General features: G+C 48.4%; 1 protein-coding gene across 3 annotated transcripts in view; it reads right to left on the reverse strand.

Moving 5' to 3' along the window:
* Positions 1 to 61: 61 nt before the first annotated feature.
* PPFIBP2 (PPFIA binding protein 2) overlaps positions 62 to 17,198 on the reverse strand; it is a 94,479-nt gene continuing 77,342 nt past the window's right edge. Inside the window, exons 15-25 of one of the 3 annotated variants that reach the window (XM_055082543.1) lie at positions 14,944 to 15,082; positions 13,729 to 13,761; positions 13,159 to 13,300; positions 12,319 to 12,447; positions 5,642 to 5,792; positions 5,247 to 5,358; positions 4,938 to 5,026; positions 4,503 to 4,625; positions 3,168 to 3,293; positions 2,308 to 2,496; positions 62 to 1,325 (exon numbers count right to left, since the gene is read on the reverse strand). In XM_055082543.1, coding sequence (XP_054938518.1) covers positions 1,131 to 1,325; positions 2,308 to 2,496; positions 3,168 to 3,293; positions 4,503 to 4,625; positions 4,938 to 5,026; positions 5,247 to 5,358; positions 5,642 to 5,792; positions 12,319 to 12,447; positions 13,159 to 13,300; positions 13,729 to 13,761; positions 14,944 to 15,082 — 1,428 coding nt within the window. In that variant the 3' untranslated portion in view covers positions 62 to 1,130. The remainder of the gene's footprint in view (positions 1,326 to 2,307; positions 2,497 to 3,167; positions 3,294 to 4,502; positions 4,626 to 4,937; positions 5,027 to 5,246; positions 5,359 to 5,641; positions 5,793 to 12,318; positions 12,448 to 13,158; positions 13,301 to 13,728; positions 13,762 to 14,943; positions 15,083 to 17,198) is intronic. The other 2 variants (XM_055082544.1, XM_028484327.2) reach the window with 2 other exon arrangements.

Consider the following 17,198-nt stretch of genomic DNA (forward strand, 5'->3'; position numbering starts at 1 on the left):
AGAGCCAAAAGCTGCACTGGGACTAACTGGGATCTCATGAGCAGGAGCCCAGACTGGCAGGTGTGTCCCTCCCCCTGTCCTTGGCCAGGCCAGGTCCGTCTGGAAGACCCATTATCAGTTAGTCAGCCTCTAAATCAGGAGGACAGGTCTGTTCCAGCTCCGCCAACACAGACCAGCCCCCACGGGGTTACAGGCCCAGCACGGTCAGTCACAGCGGAGCTGGCACAACACATGAAAAAACACATGAAAGAACAGAGGGCCTTTCCAGCAAGGCCACCTGGTCTCCCCACGCCCCCTTCACTAGGTGGCCCAGCCCGCTGGAATGGAAACCAACTTCGGGGTCTGCACGACAGATGTGACCTCCAGTCAGGATGTGAGACACAAAGTGCCTCTCAGCTTCACACCGGGCAGTGGAGCCTGACGCGACGCCACAGACCTCCAAAGGATGGGGGTCCCTCTTTGCTCCAGCCCCCTCACCCGGGACACACACAAATCCTGACCCAGCTCAGCAGCGTTGGCTCTCGAACTGCACGACGAGCAGCACTCCATCTCTAGATGCGCCCAGCTCACTTCCCTTGACAAGATTAAAGATATGCTGTGCAGTTCGTTTTCTACATAAATATGGGTTTTATTACCAGAAAGAAGCGACCGCCTCTGAAGGAAGGCACAACAGTTCCACTGTCACCGGGGCAGAAGTTCCTGCTGCTGTCCCTGCAGCCTCAGCCAAAACTGTGGTCACAGGCCTAAGGCACTTGGGATTTCCCTCAACAGGGGCACAGCTGAGGGGCCTGAGAGCTGAGCCTCTCGGGATTGTCCGTGGTCTCCGGACCTGCGTCCAAGCTCAGGTATTGCCACTGGTGCTGAAGGTGGACATTCAGACTTACTGAAAACGTACAAGCATCTTTATGTCTTTCCTCCTGAGTCCCCAGGGCTGGCCCCTTAGCAAAGATGCAGCTCCATACCTGGCCACCCTCAGGATTTGGAGAAAGACTGGCCCACGGGTACACAATGGCTGGAATGTTCTCTGCAAGTCATGCACATACACAGGGGGTGAGGTGCAGTTACATGGTGACACACGCGGAGTTACCGTGAGCTCTCAGGACGCACAGACAGTACAGGTGACAAAGGCATCAGCTAATCTGTCCCACCTGGTCCAGCCCATCCAGTTCAGGAGCATCGAGGGGGCTGAGGCCCTGGTAGCCAATACAGACCCTGTGACTGTCACCGACACTGTTGCTGGTCTCCATTGGGCAAATGTAGTCTGTCGATTCATCGAACTTCTTTTTTCTTATGTTTCCAAAATGTGAAAATCCCAGTTTCCTCGGCTAAAACACAGCAGATGCAAGACTATGAGAAAGAGATTATCAAGCTAGTGTGCAGCTACTACTGACAATACATTTTAGAACAGGTCGACGAGGAAAGGAATAAGGCAAACTGCTTCTAGAAAAACTCTTAACAAAATAGAGCTCCTGTAAGCAATTGCCCTTCTGGGGAAAAGCCAACAGATAAATCATCGTGAGCAAGCCAGAGCTGCTCCTCCAAGACTCCGTGCCTGAAACTCTTGCCCTGCTGTCCCCCTAGTGATGTTCACATTCCCCGGGGGAACGGGATTCCCAGAGGCTGCTGCAGTCTGTACAGAGGCCGAGCTCAGAGGACTTGGTATCACACGTGGAGCACCCCCTGCCTTCTGTTCACAGCACCTTGGGAAGCCACACGGACAGCCCGAGGTGGCCTTTCCTCCCTGCTCCAGCTTTGTCCTGAGTTGGCAGGACAGCTCAGGCAGGTGGAACGGGCTTTGTGGGATTCAGAGCCCCAGTGAGCGGCGCTGGTGCTTGGATGACCTCGGGACCTCTGGATGGCTGTGTGCTGGCCATCTCCACAGCACAAGGTGACCATGGGTGGCTACCCACGGGGACACTCCTTATGTTGGCAAGACAGCTTAGACCAGGACCCCACACGGCATGTGGAATGCAGATGGGTCTGACCAAAGGGAACCCACATTGGGGAACTTGTCTGCTTTGCACAGTGAGTCAAGGCAGCATTGGGAGAGAGGACCCGATGCTGCCTGTACGTCATTTCTGTGTAAAGAAACCCGCACACCCTTGGACTCAAGAGTGGCCGGGAACTGGGCTAACAAAAGTAACAGAAACTCAAACCAAAGGTAGAAACCAAGGCAGAAGCCAAGAGAGCCTCCTTGTCCAGGCAGCCCACTTGGGTTTGGCTCCAGGCGCTGGGTCAGCTGCTACACAACTCAAGGGCCAGAAGGCAGGCCCCCGTGGCCACCCCAGAAAGGGCCTGGCAACTCACCCGGACTTTGGCTGTGGTGGTCAGTGGCGTGTAAGCAGGTGAAGTCATTTTCTCTCGCTTTTCCTGCTCAGCCTCAGGGCCAATCAAGGCATTGAATTTGGTGGTCAGATGGCGCCTGAGGAGTGTCTTTTGTGGTGGGATATTGAGAAGCATGGCCAGCGTGTCCCCAGTGAAGCGTGGCTCCAGGATCTAAGAAGAAACCACAGACAAGCCACCCAATGGCGACCACCGGTGGCTCTAGGTGATGACACTGAGAAACAGGCCCCCAGGAGCCCGGGTGGCCCCAGGGCAGGGGCTGAGGCTCATCCACTTGTCCTGTGTCCCCCTCCCCTCTGTCTCCCTGGCACAGGGCCCGGCTCTGTGACCAACCAGCAGAGAGCTGTGCCCTCTTAGATAAGGCTGTCTTCCAGGGTCTACTCTGGAGGACATCTGAGCCACCCCTTCCTCCTTTCCCTGCTGGCTTTGCCACTTGACAGATGAGTGCTGATGCAGATCGTATCATGACAAGCAGGAGGGTACATTTTGGTGGCCTCCCCCTCCCTCCCAAGCCCTGTGTTCCTCCAGCAGCAGCTGGAGCTGCCTGGTTAACAGGCAGTTCTCATGCAGCCCCTTTTTCCTGGACTCCCCTGGGTCTGTGGCTCGGGAAGTCTTTCCAGAAGCCATCGTGTTTGCATGAAATCTATTAACTTCTGCCACAAATGATCAAATTCTACTTTGAGACTTCAATTTTATTTATGCAAGGGGTTCAGATGAAGTTATCAACATTTCTTACTGGGATGCCTGTCTAGCCCTTCAGACATCAGTTTCTGAATACCCCAGGTGTCACCGAGGCAGGTGGACCAGCCCAAAGAGCCACTCACAATGAGACCTCCGTGGACGCCACTCCCACGAAGGTTGGGCGCATATTCCGCCAGGTCCACGGACCGCAACCATTCCATCACCCTGTGGTTGGACCACTGCACAACTTCTGAAGGAGAAAGGTTACTCTGTAAGAGGGAGGAGGAGAGTGGAGAAGTTAGGCTTACAGGGTCCTACCAGGGTCCTCTGTGGAGCCAGCCCCTGTGAGTAAGCCGGCCCCGAACGCCTTGCCGAAGACAATCCTTTCGCCTACGGACCCAGGCCTCCAGGCCAGCTGCCTGAGAGCCCTCCCAGTTTCCAAGAAATAAAGCTCTCACTGAACTTGCATGATCTTCTGCACTGAGATATCCGATTCCAGAATCCCGTTACTCCCTGACTCTGGTTACTTTGGGACTAACACATGAAAGCATGGAGTTATTCATCCAGTGATTCAACAGAACTTTAAAGAGGACTATCAGTTACGAGCTGAGTGTTTTATAGAATCAAGATCTCATTGGTGTGGCCAAATGTTTTGGGAGAATACATGTTAACATACTTACACCTAAGTACCCTCAAGTGGCACCTGGGTCTTCAAAATGCCCAGCAGCGTGCCTAACATATAGAAGGTTCAAAACGTGTTTGTGCAACAGGAAGAAAAGAGGGGATGGAGAGTAGAGATATGAATTTTTAATCCCCTGGAAAGCTGAGTTACTCTTACAGCAGGGTTAGTCTTGGCTCCCATGAACATAGGAGACGGGGTGTGACTGACAATCCTGTAGCTTTGGGGCCCACCCAGAACTCCGAGGTTCCTGGAACATTATCAGGGAATTCTCCAGGATTTGGGTTGCTGTGTTTACCTCCACCATTTCTTCTCTAGCAAAACCGGATCATGGATTCCCTGTGTGCCGGGGGCTGGAGGTCAGTTAATTTTCTACCAACGAGTCGGGAGATCTATTCTGAAATGTCTGGTTCCTTATGGGTTCCTCTTCTTCTCTCCTCTGCCTACTTTGACACCGTCTTTCCATTTTGTCTTGCCCTTCCCTCTCCTTTGCTCCATTTCCTCATCTCCTTTAATCATTATGATGGCTTTGAAAGACTTGCTGCTACTGCCCTCCAGCCCATAGCATATGTCTCCCAAAAGGAGGGAGGAGTTGGAGGGCTAGTGGCTGCTGTGGGACGCAGAGTTCAGGCCACAGGCGTGTTGGGACACCATGAAGCCCTAGTAAAGGGAAGAACCCGCAGCACCATGGTCCAAAATGCAGCCACTTTATGACTATGTCATTCTGGTTTTCTCACACCCGGTCTTACAGGTGTCCCGGCTCAGGCCTACCTGGACAGGTATAGTGTCCTGCCCTCACCTCATTAGCTGGCCGCCGGTGCAGGCAGTGAGGGTTGAACTTGTTGACATGCAGCACGTGAATGGCACATTTGATGCTGAGATGATGTAGTTGGCTGGTAACTTTTAGGAAAAGTAGATCATTCTGGAAGAGTAAAGTTTTGGTTGATGAACCAGAGCTTCCAAAGTGACAAACACCCCCCGAGGCTCCTTCCCAGACCATACACAGACGAATGGTCTACTACACGTCAGGAACGCATGTGGACACGCAACAGCTTTCCTTGGTGCAATGGTTCGTACTCTGCTAATTGGGACCTCTTATGTGACAAACGACACTGTGTTAGACCTGAAGGATATGAGGGAGGTGTGGAATCAAGTTTAAATACTGCCATGGGGACACCTGAGTTGAGTTGGGTGTTCACAGGGACAACTGAAACACTGGAGGAAGGATCCTCACCACAGTTAGGTACTGCAGCATTCGCCCGTCGACTCTGGATTCATGAAACTGGTCTTTGTACTGGGGTAAGCCAATATCATCAAGCCAACCTACAGAAACAGGGAAGTGAATTTGTGAAAATGGGAGACTGTGGATGCAAAAGAAAAAAAAAAAAAAAAAAAAGGCAGCAGCAAGTTATCATTCTGAGTTCCAGCTATATTTCCCCTAAAGTTTAGTAATCCGTCTGCCTGCCCCAAGGACACAGCTGTCTTTGAGGCACACACTCCCAGGGAGCTGCCAGAAACATAACACACATATGCCTGTCCTTACGTGTCACCCAAATGTGGTCTAGTAGTGCAGACTTCTCCTCCTGCTTGGTGTTGATGGCTTTCACTGCTAAAACCAGCTTTTTCCTATGAAGAGGGTGCTTAATTCCCAGCTCCTGAAAGTGAAAGATGCAGACAGATGTGAAATCTCGGCGGGCAGCCTGGCCCTCAGAGGATGCTGTGTCTCGGTGGAGATACTCCACCTGGGTGGAGCATGGAAGCGGACCTCTGCCCAGCGCCCTGGGATCAACCTGAAGTGACAGAGAGAATCTCGCCCTCCTTTGTGCACTCTCCTGTGTGTGGGCGTGGGTGGGCAGTGGAGGAATGGGGGGGCCTCACTTCCCCGTGCGCTGGTTTGGGGAGGGATGGGGGCCTCCTAGCCCAGGGCTCAGCCCTTACCTTTTCCATGTCCTGAGGGGTGGCTGTCAGTAAAGTGTGGCCAGAAGTCACCCACTGCCTGGCAAAGATCACGTACTGAGCCAGGCCAAAGTCCTCCAGCCATGCACACACACGCTCTGTGCTCCACTGGGCGAAGGGGGCGTTGGCATCACTGGGAAGCAGGAAACAGCATGACCCAGTTATCAGGAGAGCCTGGGCTCCAGCTGGACATAATAGCACCTCACAAACAGGGACTAGGTTTAAACAAAATCCCACTACAATGCACTCATTGGAGGTAGACTCTAGAGTTTCCTGGGATAACCCCTGGTCTGAATCTCAAGTCTGCAGCTGCTGGGAGCTTGGGGCAGTTATATGCTCCTCAGGAAGCTGTGCTCACGTGTGCTATCAGTCCACATACACACGCACGCGAGCCAAAGCCCAGAGTCGTGGCCCCGTTTGGATGACGGTCCACACCTGAATCATGTTTTACACAGGGCTTAATATCGTTTTCAGGAAAATGCTTAGAAAACTAGGAAAAGGGTATCTAACATTAAAAAAAAACAAAAACAAAAAAACCTTCCTCCAATCAACAACATTTAATGCCTTATTTACTAATGAAACACTAGGGGCATTCACATTAAAGTTAATGAAAGACAGTATTTTTTATCACATTAGTAACACTAGTCTGAGAGTTGCAGCAAATATAAGAGACAAAATAAAAACAGCTATTAGAAAGGTAGAAATAAAAGAAAGCCATTCTTTGCAAATGATACGATTGCCCATCTAGAAAACCCAAGAGAACTCAGTAAGGTGGCTAGTTATAAAATACACATGCTCCTAATATTTATGACATACACAAATCAATAATTTTCTATATACCATCAATGCACAGATACTAACATTTTTGTTCAAATGATCCACTCACAGCAACCAAAATTATGAAATGTCTAGGAGCTGTCTTTATAAGGAATGTGTGGGTCCTGTGTAACCGTGTGTGGGGATGGGGGGAGGTGGTAACTATGACACGCAACTGAGCAGCATAAAAAAAGACATGAATAAATGAAGAGCTGGATCATGTTCCTAGACAGGAAGCCTGGGTATTACAAAGCCATCAGTTCTTAAAGACATCAATTTTTCATTTAAAGTGTAAAGGTAATGGTACACTCAAAATCCCAGTTGAGTCTTGGGGACGGGGGGGGCATGGAGGTTGACAAAGCAACTTTATATTCATTTTTTAAAGGAGGATTCATGGAATATAGAAGACTAGCTGTTCTAAAAGATTCCTTCCAAGAAAGTATTCCTAAAATGCTAGTTAAAAAAAAATTTTTTTTTAATGCCTAGATGAGGCATCAAAAATTTTCCTAAAGTGAGGGTGTTCCTTAAAGGGCCAGGATGACCATAAAGCACCATTCTAGAACAAGTGCTGGAGATGATGTGTACCTTAGAGCAGGTGCTGGTCACTCAGCCTGGAGCCTGGGTTTTAATGAATCATGAATAGGTGCAGATCCAGGTTTTGTGAAAACTGGAACTTATAAAATTAGGGGGGCCCACTAAGAAAAGTACACAGTTTGAATATGGAATTAGGAACAAAATGAGTATTTAGAATAAGAGAACAAATCACAAAAAATTACAAATCTAATCAAACTGAAAAAGATCATGAAATCCAGAAAAATAATATTTTTATTAATTAACTCCTAGATATACCTCTATAGTACTTTACCTTCACGTTTGGGGTGCATATTCTTTGCTTCATCATATGTCAACAACTCTGTAACATAGCTGTCCCTCTGTATCTGCCAGGGGATTAGTTCCAGGATCCCCGTAGACACCAAAATCCAGGGATGCTCAAGTCCCTTATATAAAATGGGATGGTTCACTCAGCCCTCTGTATTTGCGGGTTCTGCATCCACGGATTCAACCAGTGGAAATCCGATCTGCAGTTGTTTGAATCAGTGGATGGGGTGGGGCTATATTTTCTGTGAGAAGCTTTCCGTCTTTCTTCTAGCATGACTGACCAATATTTTTTTGTTATTTTGATAGTTTTTTTAAGTTTTAGCTTCACAATTTATAAATGGTATTGTCAAATACATTTTTAGAATCATCTAATTTAGGAAAACCTCTAATCAAGTGTCTTTTAGATGCGAGCTGTAAAATTCCATAGCGTTCAAGTTTTTTGGTGTTAATCTTAAGTATTCTTTGAATTGATAACATTTACTTAATGTCCTCGTGGCTGTTGCATATTAGGCAACATCATCTTGGTCAATGTCAGTATATCATGTAAAATCAGCAAGAAATTTTCATCTTTTGCCAATGTGTTCATATAATTCACTTTATATGAACAACACTCTAGGAACCTATTTACTATTTTTGTTTGGAATTTATCTGTTGCTCTTAGTGAATTATTGCTTTTGGTTTGATCTGGGATTTTTTTTCTTATTATCAGAATAGTTTCTCAATTTCAATGCTCATTTTATCACTTTTATATTCTATTAGTTTTCAATTTCATTTATTTTCTGGTTTCTGGGAATTGGGAAGAAACAAATATTCTATGTATCGGAGGGATATTTCAGTTCTGAGGGGAAATAAGTGTTTTTGAGACTGTAATTTGAAAGCCTCTGTCCTGTAGACCTTTTCATAACACCCTAGAGCTCCGATACTCCTCTACCCTCGATCGTCTTCCCATTTCCCCCTTCGTGAATGGTCTCTGCCCTCCTAAGCCTGTGCTGCTCCTACAGTAGCAGACCCAGCTTCCCCAACTCCTGGGGTTCTGTCAGTGCCAGGGTCTCCCATACTCTTGTCCAGGGCCACAGCTGAACATGCTATTAAGTAATTTAGAGATGACAGAGAAGGTACCTTTCATATACAGCCAAACCACTTGTTTTATTGACATGTTCCAAAACATCCTTCCAAATTGCAGTTAAAATGATGTAAGTGAGATTTATCAAATAGGCCATTCCCATGGTAGACAGAGAACACAGTGTACACTTACAATTGTGTATATATAGTTCATTAGTAAGTGCACTTCTGAAAAGAGAGGACTTCTGTTTTGACTAAGCATCTGAGAGAACCAAATCTGCTGAGGATTTGGCAAATCTGATGATTGCAAAGAATTTCCACAGACTGGCTTCTGGTTTTGCATATTTCAAATGTTCTTTCTTTTTCTGCTACCCCATACTTCTGAAACCAAATGCCAGAGGACAAGTTCATTTTGGTACAAGATCTCTGACTTTGCATTTTTGTATCAGAATGCTGGGCACACTGGCACATTGGAAGCCATTTTTGTAGTAGGACAGCTAATTAACTAAACCTAAGTAAACCAAACATGAAGTGACTGCAAACCACATAAACATAGTCCCATTAAACCCAAACTAAATGGATCCCCAACTCAACTTCCCCATAGCCAGATCCCAAAAATGCCCATGGGTATTCCATCATCATCTGATATTAGGCAAAGTGTAGACCAAGGGTAAGATGGAGTAAAGAGTCAGCGGTCTTAACACTGTTTGTTTAAAATATCTTACGAAAATATTTCAAAACACACGGCCTTGTCAATACATTGGTTGAACCCTCTCTGGACCATGGAAGGGGTCTAGGCAAGTAACTGACCTTGAAGCTTAAGCTTCCTTACATTCATGATAAACCTGACACTGACAGTGAATATGGGAGAAAGGCAGTAAAATGGGGCCTGAAGCGGGAAGCAGTCTGATTAGAGACCCCTCATAAGCTAGAGTCCCTAAGGGCAATACACTCTGTAGACCAACTCAGAAAACCCCTCCACAAGGATGGGATCCGGCCATGTGGTTTTAAAGACTTAAACATTACACTCTGCTTTTTCTTGGGGGAAAAAAAAACCTCTCTCACCACACACCAAAATAAATCCCCAAATAGATAACTTTTAAATTTTTAAAAAATCACTTTTTTAAACTCATAGTTTAAAACCAGTTTTTTAAACAATCAGCAAAAAATTTTAAAACAAAATAATGAAAGAAATCACAAAGGAAAAGTTGATGAACTTCATTATACACAAACCTAAAAATTTCATAAAGTAAAATTCTGCAACAAACCTAAAAAATAATGTTACAACTTTTAGATGTGGCTTAGTATCTTAATATATAGAGAATGGATAGAAATCTATAAGAAAGATATTAAATAACTGAAAGATATTAATAACTAAATAAAAATGGGCAAAAATGCATACAGTTCACAAAAGAAGAAATAAGATAACAAACATGTAAACTAAATTAACAATAAAAATGTAATTTTTGGAGGTCTATAAAACTAGAACTTTAAACAAAGAAAAGCTGCAATAACTTAATGCTGACAAGGTTGTAGGTGCAACAAGCACTCACTGTACAGCAGTGACGACTGGAATGTAAATCAGCAAAATGGGAAAAAAATGAGAAAATTTATTCTTCTGATAACCTGAGAGTTCCTATGAAATGTCATTATCAAATGTTACATTAAAAAACAACCGTTTCACTGGAAAAAACTGATTGGGGCTAGAGACTTTCAGTAACAACAAACTTTTCCTATAGGAATGTTGGTGACAAAATGTTTTTAAGGCTATACCTAAATATCTACAAACTATAAATACCAGAGGACATTAGCATATAATTGTATCACATTTCTGTTTTAAGAGTAATAAAAGCCTTTCTTTCCCACCAGCAAACTCATTTTTGTTACCATAAGCAAGAGTGGTGATAAACATACAATCTCATCAGGCCTTCATTCCCATTCTCCTTGTCATCCATTGCTGCCGTTTACAAAGCACAAAGACATCCAAACAAAGCAACCCTGTGGCTGAAGTGCAGTTTCGCCTTCGGCAGAGAAGGTTCGCTACACTGGTTGCCCCATACCAAAGGGACTTGTAAGACGGTGGATGGGCCCTAAGGAAAAATACCTGAGGGTCTTAGAAAAGTTTTACACCCTGACCAGTGATTCCCCCCCTTCAAGAATCATTCCTAAAGAAAAGCCAGAAGTGGAACAAAAATTCATCATTCAAGCTCTGGTGGCTTTATTTTTTCATCTCAGAACCATCAGGAACACTGACGTCTAAGGTCAGAAGATTGCCAAGTAGATTAGAATTCTCTTTTCATGGACTATATGGATATGCTTCCTTCGGCTCATTTTCTGATGTCTCTGAATTGGTCTCTGCCTTCTCAGACCATATGCTTAGATTCTCTAGCCTCTAAAAGCTAACGTTTACTGAGCATTTCTTGTGACTGGAAGCGGAAACACCACGATCCTGGAGGAGCAGAACCAGGAGGCTACACACCCTCAGGTTTCTCTGTAAGGCGCCTGGAGGATGGATCTGGGGATGCTCACCAAAGGTCCTGGGCGAGTACACGGGAGCGCCTGGCCAAGCCCAGGAACCTGAGGGGGGCTGAGTGGGGAAGCAGGGTGCATCCATGTGTGCCCCCGTCTTTGGCGGGGGTCAGGTCTGTGAACAATACGCTGCACCAGGGAAACATACTTCCCCTCCGTTGGGATCTAGACTGTATGGTTTCTAGAATGAACATGTGAGCTGTGCACATCTTACTCAGTAATTACCTGCACTTGGCACTGGTATATGGCAATCTTAGGGGGATGAAATTTGAGAGGGTTAAATCTTACTTTTCACTGTTTGGTTAGATTTAAAATGTCACAGTCGAATCCTGAGGAAGGTCCCCAGAAGCCTGACCTTGGCTGAGTAACTCAAACTTTAGGAAATGTTCCGCCGGAGACAATGTATTGTGGGGATCATCCGATGGGAGCAGAGGGTGCAGAAAAGGGTTTCCCTAAGACATAGGAGAAAAGATTCACTTGGGCAAGTCGGAAGGGAGGCACTCTTCTCAGAGCAGGGAGATCTGAGGAAGGGGGGTAAAGCTGGTGACTGGAGGGGGTCCACCAGGGCGATCTCTGGGAAAGTTTCATTACTTATGCTTTTTCCTTAGGGCGTGATGGGAACAGTCATGCAAAACTTCCCATTTTGATCCCTTTACAACTCCCTCCAGTTCACCCTTCGGGAAGGTGTGGTACAGTGTGTCATGAGGGATAAGGGCAGACTGGCACCCCAGCACCCTTCTGTAGAGGTCTGTGTGGAAGGAGGGGACGGCCCCAGAGGCAGGTGCTGCTGTCTCCCCAGTATCCCGGGGGAAGCTGACCCTTGAATGGCAGACAGCTGATACCAGGGTTAGATGTGCAGGAGCTCACATAATCCTCACAAGAACTTTCACAAATATTTGTTTTTGACCCCCACCCCCCAGTTCAGAGATCAGGAAACGGAGGTGTAGAGAAGTTACAGAACCTGGTTTAGGGCTTACTGCTGGGCAGTGGTTAAGCAGAGATTCCAACCCAGGTCTCTGATTCCAGCATCTGTGCTCTGAATGGGTGCAGCAGAGCCTCTCAACCTGTCACGCCAAGGCCCTGCCCAGAGTGGACTGCAGATGTGCAGAGCTGCTGGGGCCCTCAGGGGGGCCGGAGCGCCACCTCCCGCCCCAGCACCTCTGGCTATAGGCAGCCTCTGCCTTTACCTCGGTGCACCTATAAATAAGCGTGAGCAATGTCCACACACGTCAAAGGGGAAAGGTCGAGAAGCTCTGCACTAGGGGCTCCTGCCTTCCATCTCTGGAGGCTCTGGGGCATCCAGCCCCCGTTCCCACTCCAGCCTAGCCAGGATTTTACACAGTTCCTTGTAGATGGACTGGAGGGAGCCTTACCTTTTCTGACCCTTGGGGTCTCTGGTCCTAGAGAGTCTTGGCCCTGCAGTTGCCCGGAGTCCACCTCGTCGAAACTCGGCCACCCCTGGGGCATCGGTGTTGAAATTTCCTGACTGAGTCCTTCGGATTCTGTGTGGAGAGGAATCGTGGAGACGTCAGAGGGCAGGCTGAAAGCCTATAGTCAGTGCACGCCTCCCACACGGCCTCACGAGCCATAACCGGGGCTCTGGATGTGCCCCAGGGCTCCGGCGCAATGGGATGGAACCCCTGCCTCCCGGTGCTTCCCCAGAGGTCCAGCATCAAGACCTGTGACAGCTCCTTGGCCAGACCCAGCCTCAATTCTAACCCTGCCTCTGGGATTGGGCCCCTCTCCCCGGGGGTCAAAGTGCAGGTTGCTGCCTGAGAGGAGGCCCCGGTTTCTGCCTCATTTCACAGACTCGGTCAGCAGGACCAGAAAGGACTCATCTTTCTGTCCTCAAAGATTTCTTAAGACACAGACTGAGTCCTGCAGAGGAAGAAACTGGTCTCATCCATGTACCTCTCCTAAGCACATATGTAAGCTTCAGAGGATGTGCCCAGGGTCTGTGGGAGGGATGGATGCCTAAAATGAACGACACGTAAGACAGCCACGTAAGGCAGCCGGCTATATTTAATGGGCTCCTTTCATAGTTCTCCTTCTCTGGGCCCTAAAAAGTGATTCAAAGTCTTCTCCCTACACATAACCACTCTGTACTTACTGCTGTTCCAGCATCTAATTATACAGGGGGTTATGGAGATGTTTTGCCCACTCAGGAACAATATTAATTCCAAGCAATATAATTACGATCATCGCCGACTTACTTTCCCCAGAATTTCTTGATGCCTTTGGGGCTCCGTTTACTGTCTGGTGTCACGGGAGACTGGGGGCTGGACTCGGTGCCCGATGACATGGATGAGAGGTCACTGAGCACAGCAGTGTCGTCCCAACCACTTTCTGTGTCTCCTGAGATTGAAAGAATGGAATGACATGTGAGTGACAAGAAGGAACATGACCTCTGCAAACCTTCTCCCTGAGCCTGGGCCATCCCTTCAGTGGGAGTCAGGAAGTTGCCCAGCTCTGCCTTCAGGACAGACCTTTACAGCAAGATCTCAGAGACCAGCAGGGGCTCAGGCACACTCCAGGTTTTCTCTCTGGGGAGTTAGCGAGCTTAAGGTTTCAAATCTGGGTGAGCGAATGTCTTCAAATTCTAAGAGTTTGGGGTCCCAAAACTTGCAGGGTAACTCCAGCAAGGAGCTTCCTCTCTTTTCCCCCAGGGAGATGCGGGAATACAAGCAGGAGGGGGACCTGGCTGAATGTTCAGGAAAGGGAGGGTGTCACCGGAGGGAAATAAGGGAATCTCACTCCCCACCTCACCTGGAAGGGTACAGTACCTAGCACGGGGGCACTGACACTCCGGCCACGATCTCCAGCCAACCAAGAAGCAGAGAAGCCACACGAAGAAGCAAGAGAGGCCAAAGTCCAGCCCAACAGAGTTATAGGGAAGCAAAGAAATAAACAAGAGTCATCAAGCAAGAGGGAAAAACTCAAACAGAAAGAAAACTAATCCCACGAGGAAGGATGGGGGCGAATGGTTACTGAGCCTGACCTACAGGGTCACGGCAGCGAGAGGCAGCCCTGTGTGAGGGGACCAAATGCTCCTGGTGTTGCTTCCTGGCCGGTGAGGCATCCACATGCGGGGAGGGGCGGGGGGCAGCGGGGACTGAATACACCGGGCCACCCACTGCTCTTGTGTGGGTGCCAGAGCTCACTTAGATCAGACGAGAATGGTCCGAAGCTGCAGCAAGTCCACAGTCTGAGTGTCGCTAGGACATACTCATTCAAGGGCTTATCTGGAGTTCCTGCAGCCAAAGGCAGGATTGGCCAAGGGCAGAAGCCAACCCATTGGCTGGCTCGGGGAACAGCCAGGGATGAGGAGTCAGGGGTAGGGACAGCTCTGTCAGGACCGGAATGTTCCACTCTGGGCCCCACTGATCTGCTGCTGCTATTGGGGAAATACAGCCTACTGTGCAAAGACCTCCATGTCAGATGCTAAGCACCAAAAGGATACCTGGGAACTGACATCCTTGCCCAATGGCCACTGATTCCATTTCTCTAAGGAAATGCTCTCCCTTGGAAGAGCACATAATATCATCCCATTGGTAATAGGGAGGCTGCAGAGAGGAAGGCAGAGATAGGAAAGAGATCAGGAGGACAAAGGAGGAGGGGGAAGGGCCAGGGAGGGTGGAGTGAGGTGTCTAAGAGGGAGGGAAAGAGGAATGATGGGAAGGCCAGGAGCAGGTGGAGAGAGGAGGAAGAGAGGAGGAGGGGCAATGGGCGTAGAGTAATTGCAGGTGGAAAGAAGGTGGGTACACACCCTGGTTCTCTTGGGCTCTGAAGTGTTTCTGCCAGGAAACCTTGTGCCCAGACAGACAGCAATCACCTCTGGATGTGGGACCACCCTGAGGTAGGACTTGTCCCATCCACCCATGCCCACCCCCATTCTCCAATTGTGGGCTCTGGTGGGGGCGTGCAAGGACCTCGTGCAACAGTGGAAATGCCAAGGCCGAGGCTCCAGAGGCGGCCAAGCCTGGGACCTGGACACTCACTCAGCCTCAGCAGGCTGCTCCCTGCAGGGTCTTGTGGGGAGGCAGTAGGAGAAGATCTGGCAGCCTCTCCGTTGGGCGTGGCTCCTGAAAGCTTCCCAGGTAACGTGGGGTACTTGTGCTCCACCAGGAAAGGGCCGTCCTATTGGAAGGAGAGGAAGAGAGAGCCTCAAACCCAGTTAGGAAATCTTTGGATGCAGAAACAACTCCCTGTTCTCTAAGAGCCATTTTTAAACTTGGGCCGACTCAAAGACCCCTAAAAAGATTATTTATTCCAGGCCAGGAAATGGGATCAGAGCTCTGAGAAAGAAACTTGCCCAAAGCCACACAGTGAGATGGGGACAGAGTCGAGCCCAAATCCAGGGCTGACCGCAGCCGAGTCCAAGCAGAAAGGGAAGCCTTTGCCATTTGGCCTCATGCTCAGAGGCTCAAGGAATCAATAGCTGTGAACTACCCTTCAAGCTCTTTGAATACACAGACCAGAATTCCAATAAAAGCTATACATACCTATTGCTTTATTCTATGTTTAGAATATATACTATTACCTATTACTTATATATTACGATAATAGTTATTTTGAAAAATACCAGGTTGAGGTGAAGCAAGACGGTAAGCACACACTCGGGGGCAGGTGTGAGCAGAAGCGGCCCAGAGGGCTGCATGCCAGCACGGAGTTCCCCAGGGACTTAGCACCACAGTCTGCAGGAGGTTCAGCCCCAGTGCAGTGGGCCCCGGGCTCGGACCCCAGCCATAGAAAGGGTCCCAAAGAAACAAGTTGATTTAAAGGGGAACAAGAATGGCACTTGTTTGGTCACGAAGGATTTAATGGGCCCTACATCCACAAACCTGAGGGAAACACAGCGGAATGCATTCGAGTGAAAAGAAAAGAGAAATTAAAGCAACGTTACCAAGGTAATCAACTGTGGGTCACTTGACCCAGAAGAAAAGGAGAAAAGAAGAAAGTGGACAACACCGATTTCAAAACTGACAAGTCAGAAAAGTAATGGGAGACTTCAGTGACGGTAACATCTTTTGTTGTTTTGTTTTTTCTTGGTTATAAATTTATTTATTTATTTGGCTGTGTTGGGTCTTCATTGCTGTGCGCAGGCTTTCTCTAGTTGCTGCGAGCGAGGGCTACTCTTCCTTGCGGTGCGTGGACTTCTCGTTGCGGTGGCCTCTCTTTGTTGCGGAGCACGGGCTCTAGGCACGCGGGCTGCAGTAGCTGTGGCACATGGGCTTAGTTGCTCCGCGCCATGTGGGATCTTCCCGGACCAGGGCTCTAACCCGCGTCCCCTGCATTAGCAGGCGGGTTCTTAACCACTGCGCCACCAGGGAAGTCCCCAGCGGTGACATCTTTTGAAGTTTCATTTAGTTAAAAGCCAAGTGCCCAATAAATTTCTGAATTCAGTTTGCTTATAAAGGCATGTCCTAGAAATTGTTTGAAATCCAATGCAGTCATTGAACATTGAATACTAATCCTCTATAAATCAGCTCAGAAAGGAGAGATACGAGAATAGTGGGCTAAATTTTCAAGGGATTCTGAAGGAACTGGCTGGTGAAGTGGAAATAATTGGAACCTTAAGAGATGGAGACGACACAATTTTTAAATTCGTGATGACCCATGAGGTACAGGCTGAACCTGATCAGACCTGTGGTCAAGACCAACAGTTCCCAAACACTAGCCCATGCAAGGGCTGCTTCATAATCACCTGGGACACTTGTAAATATAAATTCCCAGGTCCCAACAGCACCCATGAATCGGCCTCTCTGGCAGGGCACCCCGGGAGTCTGTGTTTTTAAAATGAATCTCAGGTTACTCTGATGCACAGTCAGACCCGGGAACCACTGATGGTGGGGAAGGCAGAATTCAAAAAATTTCGAGAACTGAAGGGCATGCCTCCCAGCTCCATATTATACAGGAGATGTGGGAGTGGGGAGGGCTCAGAAACAGATCTCCTGTTGCATCATCACACATGCCTCCCTAAGACAGGGCAGAGACACCCAAGGCCTCCCATGTGGGCTGCCTTGGGAGGTCGCTGAGGAGCTGAGATATAGAGGGCAGAGCCTCCTGTAAGGTGGGCTTCAAAGGCGGCCCGTTCCCTGGTGGCGCAGTGGTTGCGCGTCCGCCTGCCAATGCAGGGGAACCGGGTTCGCACCCCGGTCTGGGAGGATCCCACATGCCGCGGAGCGGCTGGGCCCGTGGGCCATGGCCGCTGAGCCTGCGCGTCCGGAGCCTGTGCTCCGCAACGGGAGAGGCC

This window comes from Physeter macrocephalus, unplaced genomic scaffold (genome assembly GCF_002837175.3).
Source record: "Physeter macrocephalus isolate SW-GA unplaced genomic scaffold, ASM283717v5 random_162, whole genome shotgun sequence".
NCBI classification, from domain to species: Eukaryota; Metazoa; Chordata; class Mammalia; order Artiodactyla; family Physeteridae; genus Physeter; species Physeter macrocephalus.